The following is an 11,622-nucleotide window of genomic DNA, read 5'->3' as shown; positions in this document are numbered from 1 at the left end:
ATTTCCCTTTTATCCCCGTACCTCATAAGCCCCAGGATATGTCAAGTGCAAAATGATCCACTGGGACAGAAGTAAAATAGTACTCCACTTAGTTCTCCTTTAAAACTATAGAACAGCCTTTAGATTTTATGTATCTCCTAGCTGGACTCTCAGTGCTGTATCCTCTACCCACCCCATAACAACAGAAATGAGTGTTGTTAACGTTAAGACAAATCGCTACCATTTAGGAAGGTTTTGCCATATATCAAGCACTCTGCCAAATTCTTTACATGCATTATCTCATTTAATCCATATGACAACCCATCAATTACAAACTAATACATCACACAATGAAAGCCTGGGTTGCTTAGTCGGTTAAGCGGCTGCCTTCAGCTCAGGTCATGATCCTAGCGTCCTGGGATTGAGTCCCACATCGGGCTTCTTGCTTGGCGGGGAGCCTGCTTCTCCTTTTGCCTCTGCCTGCCACTCTGTCTGCCTGTGCTCGCTCTTGCTCTCTCTCTCTCTCTCTAACAAATAAATAAATCAATAAAATATTAAAAAAAAGAAAGAAAAAAATTAAATTAAGTGACTTTTCCAGGGCTACATGGCTAGTAAGAGATATTTGGATACACAAAATCAGGACCGTCCAATTCTAAAGCCCATGTTTTTTTTTCCCCACTAAGTTATGGGGGCTGGGGTGATTGTTTGCTTCTGAGGTGTCCCTGCTGTAGAGGAATCCATGGAGGTGAGGACAGAATGTAGAGGGAAAAGCACGAAAGACTGTTCTAAGCTTTAAGAGAAAGGAGTCAAGTTAGTCTTTAAGGCTTTCCTATGGTCAAGGCATTCACCGACACCATGAGAGATGGTGATAAAGAGCAGGAAAGAAGAGCGCACGCACAAAAACCACATTTGGTTGCAAATATCTGGGTTTTTATCTCTTGAGAACAGAAACAAAGCCCACATTATGAGTTATTTGTTTTTTTCTCCATCAGCAACAGATGGAGGTCTGAATGCAACAGAAGGTAAAGGAAACTTATGTGTGGAATAGATGGCAAGACAGAATCGCAGAACCTGGGAGCTACGCAGAGCCATCGTCTCTGCTGAGCTGGATTAGCTCGGTCGTACAGCACTTTTCAACCATAAAGTCCATTAAGGAATAGACAGTTACATGTCTCGCCTCTTTATTTGCCTTTCAAATTAGATGACTTAATACATACTAATTTTATATTAATATAGGAAATAGAAGAATTCAGAGAATGAGGATTGCAGAAATAGTAGATAAAGCGGACAGGCAGAGGGACCCAGCAGAGACCAGCAAAGGCTGTAAGTCATCACATTCCATGGAAACATCCAGATGAAAAAGCCCTTTGACAATATTCCTAAACAACCACTGGGACTACTGAACTCAGAAACACAGCAAGGTAAGCGATATGGCTATTTCTACTAATATTGGTATGATATTCTGTTTCTCTGGATTAAAGGGTATTTGAAATAACATGTCAGTCTTGAATCCTAGCCATGAATATAATAAAGTCACAAAACAACTTTGTTTTAAGAGTATCCAATGGCCGCTTCCTTCTGAGTATTTATTTCTCTGAAGACACCAGATAAAGAAGAACATGAACAATTTATGTAACTGATTAAGTCTGAGGGGAAGAGAAAGCAGTAAAGATAGCAGTTTTAGAAAGCACTGAGGACAAGACAACACCTGTGTATTGTTTACATGGATTGTAGCATTTCTTTTTATGTCTCTAACATCAATATAAGTACTCAGGATCTGTGAAAGAAGGAATGTACAATCTAATACTAGTTAATTTATAGAGTTTCTGCTTTCTCATAAACTATATTACATTTAAATGCTGTCTGTCTCCAAATAGACTGTTATCTTCTTGAGGGCACAGAACATTGTCTACCCTTTTTTTTTTTTTCCTAATGTCTTAAGGCATAGAAGTAGAGGATTCTCCCCTGAGCATTTAACAAAGGCTGATGAATGTCACTGATATTCTGCTTTCTGGTCCAGAAACGTTCTTTAGAACTTACATCAGAAAGAGTGTCATCCCACCATCAACAAATTCTTGGTTTTGTTTTGTTTTAATTAAAGGCCAGGGTTTTGATTTAAATTAAAGGAGGAGTCTCAGAACTAGTCAGTAACTGCTATTTTCTCTTGAAAAGCTAGTGGTTTCACCTATCCCCTACTCCCAAACTCCCAAATAAGTGAACTTCCCAGGATAGCTGGACCCAATAATAGGACAGTGAGGAAAATGACAGCAGGGAGAAATGGAAAAACTCAGAGAGTATGAATGACTCAACACTGGAGGCTGAGATGTGTTTTCTTTGTCTCTTTTTCCTTAATTGTTGCTATGGGAATAGTTCAAACATACACAGAAGTGGAGATGATAAAATAATCAAGTGTCATATACCCATAACCTAGTGTCAAAAATTTTCAAAACAAACTTGATCTTATTTCCTCTGTAACTCTATTCCGCACTCCCTTCCAGATTCTTTGGAAGCCAGTCTCATAGATCATGTGTATCATATCATCATTCACACACCACCATGTATTTCTGCAAAAGCAAAAACTCTTCTTTTTGAAATTTAACTCTGTGCTTCCCAAATTAACAATATATATTTAACAGAACTATCTTTGGCTTTGAAACATACACAGTGCCTTGCTATAAAAATTTACTTTTGATGGTGGTATAAAAGTTTTTGGAATGCAATTTGCAATACATATTAAAAGATAACCATAATAAAAACTTTATTTCTCATGGATTATACAACTCTTCTGGAAATTTATCCTGAGGAAATAATTGAGATAATTGGAAATGGGGAAAAAACTCTGTATTAAAATGCCCACTACAATACTGTGATAGGGAAATAACTGGGTACTTATTAAATTATGGTTGATATCATATGGAATATTTCATATAATAAAATTATTAGAAAACTAAGAATTTAGGCAGGTGTTTAAGTAAATTAATGTCAGATGAAAATTAATGTAAGATAAATTAATGTATTTCAACTTGGTAAAAATATTTACACATTTAAACAAACTTTAGGAAGGAACAACGAAAAAAATTTAAGATGGTAGGTTTATGGGTTTTTCTTTCTTTATTTTTAAAGTGTTTATATATTAGTTGAATTGACTTTATACTTTAAAGTACTTTTTTATCAAATCTTTTACGTATAATTTCTTCATGTTATAATTCTACCATCTATCAAAACATGTATCACATGTCACTTTCTCCACAAAGCTTCCTCTAATCACCTCAATGTAATTTCCTTCTTTAAATTTCTATAACACTTGACATTTAGCTACTGTTATTCACAAAATTATCCTGAGAATTTTTTATTTGAATATGTGATAATCAATACATTTTCACTTTGGAAAGTGATTCCTTTCCCCCCAAAATTAAAACAACTCTACAGTATCTCTAAATAAATCTTAACTTTTACAGACAATACATCAATACATCTCTGCTATTTCTTATACACTCTTTGATCTTGAATGTTGATCTTCTCATTTCAAAAAAATTGACAAGGTTAGTTTCAGTGAGAATCCATTTCAGGTTAGTCTTTGTTTCCATTCCAGTTTCAGAAGATATGCTGACCACTGGAATCAGCCTTTCCAAGTTTCTTTTATTGTCTGAAATAACAAGTAATATTACATATACAATAATAGTGCATGTGATTTCCAAACCTCCTTTGGAAACAAAGCAACAGAACTCTCATTAAATTAAATTTTAAGCACCCACGGTCCAAATACAGCAACAAGCAAGCTCTGGGGCTTCAGCAAAGGCTAGGGTGAAAAAAGCATGCTGGGGAGCAAGAGCGCCACCTGCTGGCCATTAATTCTTCATCAGGCTGCCTTACCTCTCTTATGAACCCCGACAACAAAATACTCAAATAATGGTAGAAACACAGCAGTTCAGCAGTGGATGCTAACTGTGCAGAGTGAACTTTTCACAGACAATGAGCACTATCATCTGATAATAAACAATGTAAAAATCACATTTTTCACACCAACGGTGCAAGTATTAAGAACTGGATTAAGAATAACATTTAGCTACTTATAAGCACCAATCTTTAAAATTCATTTATCAAGTGACTTTGAAATGACTTATAAGGGGTGCCTGGCAGGCTCAGTCAGTAGAACATGTGACTCTTGATCTCAGGGTTATGAGTTCATCCCTGTGTTGGGCACAGAGCCTAACTAAAAAGAAAAAAGAAACTTATTTTATTTTTAGAGATTTTACTTATTCATTCCAGGGGCAGGGAGCAGAGGGAGAGGGACAAGAGGATCTCGAGCTTTGTGCAGAGCGCAATGCAAGGCTCGATTTCAAGAACCCGAGATCCTGACCTGAGCCAAAACTGAGAGCCAGACACAACCAACTGAGCTACCCAGGCACCCCAAAAGAAATGTTTGTTTGGTTTTTTTTAAGATTTTATTTATTTATTTGACACAGAGAGAGACACTGTGAGAGAAGGAACAGAAGCAGGGGGAGTGGGAGAGGGAGAAGCAGTCTTCCTGCCAAACAGGGAGCCCTACTCCGGGCTCAGGACCCTGGGATCTGACCCTTAATGACTGAGCCACCCAGGTGCCCCAAGAAATGATTTTTAAAAGACTGAATTTTAAAGTCAATATTTAAAAGGTCATGCCTGAAAATGTAGTAAGATAGGGAAAAGTACGTATGGCCCAGACATCTTTTAGGTAATTATTATATATTGTTGGTAAGACATCCCTTAAGGCGCGTGGAAGTAACAACTAGGATCTTCAAGGAAGGCGGCTCCAACTGATTGCAAGGCTTTTGTTTTGCTGAGTGAAGTAAACACTTTGCAAGTCAGAGCTTAGTTTAATTGTCAGAGGCAATACTGGAAATGTGCACTTTGCTAACTCTTTTTCCGCGTGGTGTATAACCTCTCCTCTAAGTATCAAGTATATATCTAAGAATAACAGTTTGAAAGGGAACAAATTATTAACCTTCCCTAAATTACTAAATGTTCCCATATAGCCCTAATGTTAATACATATCAACCTGCAGATTGTTGAAAATTTGAATTTGCACAAATGAAGCACGAGCCTTATAATTTCAAATGACATAATACTTTCAGCTCAACAAGTGGTTTGAAGTCTGGCTTAACTATTTAACTAGATTAAAAATGCCATAAAAGCAGGACCCATGTCCTTTTCATTTTGTGTGCTCTATAAAGTTCGGCATGTTACCTTATCCATAGTAAGGTACTAGTCCATTAGATAATTTGTTACTGAATTATTAAACTGCTTCCTTCACCAGGCTCTTCAAATTTCACCTGTCCAAAAATAATTCATTAGTTTCACCTTCAAACCCTACCTCTTCCTCACCTAATTCTCTATTGTTTATCTCACTGTTGGGATGAAAATAATTTTGAACTGTGTTCAGTCCTGGGAAGGTATGAGGGCAGGCCTGCTGAAGATCTGCAAGGCATAAGGAATCCTTCCAAAGTCCTTCCCCAACACAAAAGGAGCTAGGAAGGTAAGCCCAACTCAGAAAAATACAAGTCCTTTTATGTTAGATTTGAAAAATAATTCTAAGCACATTACGACATCTTACTCAAACTTGTTACTGACACAGAATTATAGACTGCTATCTGGAAACTGGGAGGAAGGTATAAAAGTGCACGTGTCAGGCCTTGGGGATGTAAAAGAAAGAAAATACATTTCAAAGAGTACTTGGGTCTTTGATTTCTGGTAAGATTGAGTCTTTTTATCAATCTGCTACCATGCTTTTACTGTACCGAGTTGCTTGCTCATTTAGCTGTTAGATAACTACTGTTTTTCTTATTGATAGCAACTGTCATTAGAAATTCATACTTCGTTTTTCTTGCATTTTTCCCAGTTTCTTTTTAATTCTTTTTACATAGCCATCCTTGTTCGTCAAATTTTTGTGTGACTTTTTTCCTTTGATTTTAAGCTTATAAAGCCTTCCTCCATACAGACATTTGAAAATGATCAATTTTCTTCTATTTTATCATTTTTTTTACAAATATTACACTAACTTTTAAAAATTAATTTCTAAAGGCGCCTGGGTGGCTCAGTGGGTTAAACCCTCTGCGTTGGGCTCAGGTCATGATCTCAGGATCCTGGGATCAAGCCCCCACATCGGGCTCTCTTCTCAGCAGGGAGCCTGCTTCCTCTTCTCTCTCTGCCTGCCTTTCTGCCTACTTGTGATCTCTGTCTGTCAAATAAATAAATACAATCTTTAAAAAAAAAATTAATTTCTAGGGACGCCAGGGTGGCTCAATCGTTGGGTTCAGTCATTCGGCTCAGGTCATGATCCTGTGGTCCTAGGATCGAGACCCACCTTGGGTTGGTTCCCTACTCAGTGGGAAGGCTGCTTCTCCCTCTCCCAGTCCCCCTGACTGTATTCCTTCTCTTACTCTCTCTCTCTCTGTCAAATAAATAAATAACCTTTTAAAATTTTTAAAAATAGGGGCACCTGGGGGGCTCAGTGGGTTAAAACCTCTGCCTTCAGCTCAGGTCATGATCTCAGGACCCTGGGATGGAGCCCTGCTTCAGGCTCTCTGCTCAGCGGAGACCTTGCTTCCTCCTCTCTCTCTGCCTGCCTCTCTGCCTCTCTGCCTACTTGTGATTTCTGTCAAATAAATAAATAAACTCTTTTTTAAAAAATTTTTAATAAAATAAAATTAATTTCTAACCCCAAAACTAGCTCATTGTGCCAGGAACATTTTCAACTATTATTGATTTGAAAGTCTATATTTATCATATATTAAATATTATTATTAATAATGTAATATTATTAATATTAAATGTATAGAAGAGTCTGTTTCCAGAACTATTTTGTTCCATGATTCCATCTACTCCTGCAACCTGTACAATACTAATATTATTTTTATGATGCTTTAATATTTGGGGAGGATAAAGTCCCATCATTACTTTTTCCTGAAAAAAAATCTCATCTATTAGTTTTGTTTGATTTTGTTTCAACTCTTGGAAGAAAAGAAAAAGAAAATGGAGTCCTCTACATCTGTGTGGGACCTGGGTACATTTCTCCTCAAGTAAATAACACCCTGACTATTTATTTTACGATTAATTTGTCAAGGTGTGTTAAAACAGTAAGTTAAACTGACCACTTGGAAGTATTCAGCCTCCTATCCTGGAGGAAGTCTCATCTCTCCATTTGTTCATCTTTAGGTAAATAGAACAACATACCTTTTTCTGGAAGCTATGCCTTCAGATAAAGGCAAATGATAACTGCTAGAGATATTTTACACTTTCGCAAGCTAACAAAGACTCCTCTCACCTAAATATCTGAATAGGAATGTAGTTGATGATCTTCTGAATTCAAAGTAAGAAACTGGAGTTTTCACTTCATGATATTATCTGAAAACTAGAAACCAAAAAAGGAAAAGGTTGAATGGAAAATTTCTGGAAGAAAAAAGGAGAAACAAAGTCCACATTCATGGTTATCAAAGTACAGTTTTGTCACCCAACGGTGAGCTGGGGAATATTTAATAAATCCTCAACAATTTCTTTAAATGAAATTGAGATATTTTCTAAGTATTGCTGTGGAAATTTGTGTAACACATGGGTTTGAGTGTGTGTGTGTGTGTGTGTGTGTGCTGGATTTGAAACAAAGATGCAAATGAATTTCTGACTGTGATAAGTTTATTCTATTAGGGATACCAAGGCATTTTTCTAAACTGAACAGCATAAATGATTATGTTCTCAATCCACTTAAAATCCCCTTCCTATTTCTAAATTATATCTTTATGGCTTGGAGGGACAGGCTCTTTTCATGTTTACTTTCTTGAGAGAAAAATATCATTCTTTCATTCTATGCTTGTGAGATTCCCCATATCTAGGCTAAAAGCCATGGTCTCAGAGTGGATAGGGCCCAAGTTCATTAGGATGTTGTTTACTCAAGAGAGAATGTGCCAGACACCACAGATATTTCATTCTCTCTTTTCTTCTAAGAGTTTCAACTAAAAATTAAAGTGCCAAGCACATAGGAAGACTATGCGACGTATGCATATTGTAAGATTGTTCTCACAGGCCTCAAATTTTTTAACCAAATAAACTCTGAACATGCTTGTTCCTATTTTCTCTGCATAATACTCTAAGCGAGAAGAACAAACACAAGAAGGCTCTGGCCTGATTCATTGTATTCATTCTACTGCATCCTCTTGCCACTTATTCTTTAATACTTTCATGAAATGGCATTATTTCCTTTCTCAGGCCAATTCTAGCTAATCTTCACTGTGCCCAAGTGCATTATAAACCATTCTAAATAATTTAACTTCTAAGCTTTGCAAATGAGACCACAGAGGTAGTCATAATGGCGCTGTCCCTGCACCATGCCCACTCTCTCCCCCAGTGAGATTTTAATCTAAAGAATGTTTCATATATACCCTTAACATGAAAAGTTTTTGTAAAGATTCTGTGTGTTGCCTTTGATGACCCCTAGGCTTAGAGAACAAATAATTTGTTTGTAAAGACATACAGAGTTAGTCTCTAAACAAAATTAAACATTAATAACCCTGTAAATTCAGAGATTTTTAATATTCTTCTGGCTCTACTAATTTATCTTCCAATATTAGAGAAATCAATCTGGTAGGTGTATTCAGTGTGCTAAGTAGGGTCTGGAAAAATTAAGGAGTGCCGGTCATCAAGAATCAACCATATCAAACTGCAGTCTATGTCAAACCTTATTAAATACAACTTAGAAATAATCACATTTATTTACTAATAACCAGATGCTTGATAAACACAGATCTTCTTATCTAGGATTTCTCTCTACCACAAAAAAAGCTAATGCCTCGTTTATTGCATCGGTAGGTGGCATTGTCACCCCCATTCCCATACACTGACTCTAAGTTTCATAAAAATAATTGCTTTAAAGAACCTGTTGAATTTTCTAAGGAATTCCTTAGATAGCACAGTGCTATTTTTCTACTCATAAAGTAAAAGATTTCTTGGTCAAATGCACACAGACAGCAGGTATTTTTCAAAATTTTTAGTGAAGATTTACTACTTTATTTTTCAGAAATTATATTTGAAACATGTCTCAGAGTGACTTCCTCTACCCAGAGAATCCACGGAGAAGGCAGGAAGTAAACCGTCTTCACCAGCAGCTTCTTGATTGTTTATCAGATAGCTTCCATGCTACTAATAAGCTGATTGACGTCTTAAACATGCACTTGGGGTGCAACTTGGCTTCCATCGAGATGAAAAGAGATGGGACCATCAAAGAAAACTGTGATATCATCATCCAAGCCATTATGAAAATCCAAACTTACCTGCAAAAGGTTGATGAAGCACTAAAAGATAAGCTAGAGCCAACCCTCTACAGAAAACTTCAGGATATTAAAGAAAGGGAAACAGACAAAATTGCAATAGTACAAAAGGTCATTTCAGTCATCCTGGGAGAAGCTACTTCCGCAGCCAGTGCAGTAGCTGTTAAACTTGTGGGCTCAAACGTCACAACTGGCATCATTAACAAGCTGGTCACTGTGTTAGCTCAAATTGGTGCTTCTCTCCTTGGTAGTATAGGGGTTGCCGTTCTTGGCCTTGGCATAGATATGATCTTCCGTGCCATCCTGGGAGCAGTGGAGAAAATGCAGCTTGAAGCAGCCATTAAAAGTTATGAGAAGCATCTTGTGGAATTCAAGTCAGCTTCAGAAAAGTATCATCATGCCATTACTGAGGTCACCAACACAGTGAAACACCAAATGAAATGAACAGCCACGGTGCCACTGGAATATTTTTCTGTGTCTCAATAATAGTGTTTTGCTTCTTGGATTAAGTTCATTTTCCGTTAAGTTTCCAACATGGACAGAAATATAGTTAATAAGTTGGCAAGGTGGTTTAAGAGATGCTAAAACTAGAAGACTCCAGAGTTTTCTATCAGCTGGGTCTAGACCCTGTGAGGCAAAAGATATATCCCAGGATACCTTCTTACTCTGCTCTACCAGATCAACATTACATTAAATGCAATTGGAGAAGAGCAAGTCTAGGTGTTACTTCTTCCTTTTCTTTTCCCCAAAATTCTTAAAATTTACTCTGAGTAAAGAATAACTTTCATTCCTACCACTAGCTTCACACATCATTTAGTTCTAAGGGGATGCACTTGGTAACTTCTGCCTAGACACAAACTGTGGGCCTTTGAATTAAATGGAAATTCTAATTTTGACCTTGAGCTTAAGCTCAATTTTCAATAAACTAGAAGAGACTGAAGTATGGGTTATAACAGTTTACTTTAATGATCAAAGGATGCAAGGGTTCTGTAACTTCCACTAAGTACATCCTATAAATGCAAATGGATTTTTAAAAGATAAAAGTTCAGGGGGACCTTGGTGGCTCAGTGGGTTAAAGCCTCTGTCTTCAGCTCGGGTCATGGTCCCAGGGTCCTGGAATTGAGCCCGATAGGAGCCCCACATCGGGCTCTCTGCTCGACGGAGAACCTGCTTCCCTCTCTCTCTTGCTGCCTGCCTCTCTGCCTACTTGTGATCTCTGTCAGATAAATAAATAAAATCTTTAAAAAAAAAAAAGATAAAAGTTAAAACTGAACAGATAAAGGTTCTGTTTCTATAATTGCAATCAACCCTGACCAACTGTGGTGTGATGCTTAAATATTCCTCACGGTAATGTTTGAACACTCTGGAACATTTTTTAAAAAACAAACATGCTTGAACACTCTGGAACATTTGAAAAAAAAAAACAAACAAACATGCAAATCCCAGCTACACATGTATAAAATACATTTGGGATGCAGGGGAGGAAGGTGTTACTCTTTTAAGAATTTGTCATTTAAAAGAGAGTCATAATTTATTATAATTTTTCCAAAAAGTGAAACTTCCTTTTCCATACTAGCATAATGAAACTGTCCTTGCTACATAGAACTTTAGGTGCCTCATTTCATTAAATACCTGATTTCAGAAAAATCCAGAGGCTAAGGAGGCCTAACGGTTCAGTTAATTTCTGCAGACACAGTGTTTTCTAAATCTTTCACCAACTGATGACTCCCCATTGTGACTCTTGGGTTCTACTTGCATAATCATTAAGTTGCTGATGTAAGAATGTGTTTGTTATAATTGATTCTTGCATCTTAGTACAAGAAATGTGTTGAAATTTTAAAAGCTCAGCATATCTCAAAAATTAAGCTAGATCAAAGACTAATTTTTCAAATGTACTCTTCATTTTTCTCTTCCGTCACTGCTTCTTAAAATTAGTTGCAAAACTAAATTAGTTCATCTCCAAAATCAAATTTTATTACCTAACTTACAAGTTCTAAACTACAAGACCTTGTTATTGCTCTTTCTGGGACTCAAAATTCAGTCTAAAACCAAATCATGAATTTTCTAGGACAAAGGGTGGTTTAGGTAAGAAACTCACCTTAAATGTTTAAGTGCACATTTAAAATATTGTTAAAAATTAATGTGTATCTCCTTCAGTATTTTGGAGCACTTATAATTGACAGTAAGAACTGACCAATACCTAATATAGTTTCCTAGAAGGGATATTAAGATCAGAAATAACCAAGGGTATCTCTTAAAAATATAACGTTTAAATATTAAACTTACCCTTAAGGGGAAAAGACAGGATAAGAGGCTTAGACAAAAAGTGGACAGAAGAGAAGGGAAGGAC

The 11,622-nt window shown here is 36.7% G+C and overlaps 1 protein-coding gene across 1 annotated transcript; it reads left to right on the top strand.

The window, feature by feature from the left end:
- The first annotated feature begins 1,227 nt into the window (after positions 1–1,227).
- On the top strand, positions 1,228–10,212 carry SMCO3 (single-pass membrane protein with coiled-coil domains 3). The gene is made up of 2 exons (XM_059404766.1): positions 1,228–1,400; positions 9,023–10,212. The coding sequence occupies exon 2, from the start codon at positions 9,039–9,041 to the stop codon at positions 9,714–9,716; it is 678 nt and encodes a 225-aa protein (XP_059260749.1). The 5' UTR covers positions 1,228–1,400; positions 9,023–9,038; the 3' UTR covers positions 9,717–10,212.
- Positions 10,213–11,622: the final 1,410 nt, after the last annotated feature.

Source organism: Mustela nigripes, chromosome 6 (assembly GCF_022355385.1).
Source record: "Mustela nigripes isolate SB6536 chromosome 6, MUSNIG.SB6536, whole genome shotgun sequence".
Classification (NCBI taxonomy): domain Eukaryota; kingdom Metazoa; phylum Chordata; class Mammalia; order Carnivora; family Mustelidae; genus Mustela; species Mustela nigripes.
The sequence above is the reverse complement of the archived record's forward strand: the minus strand, read 5'-3'. Positions and strand labels throughout refer to the sequence as shown.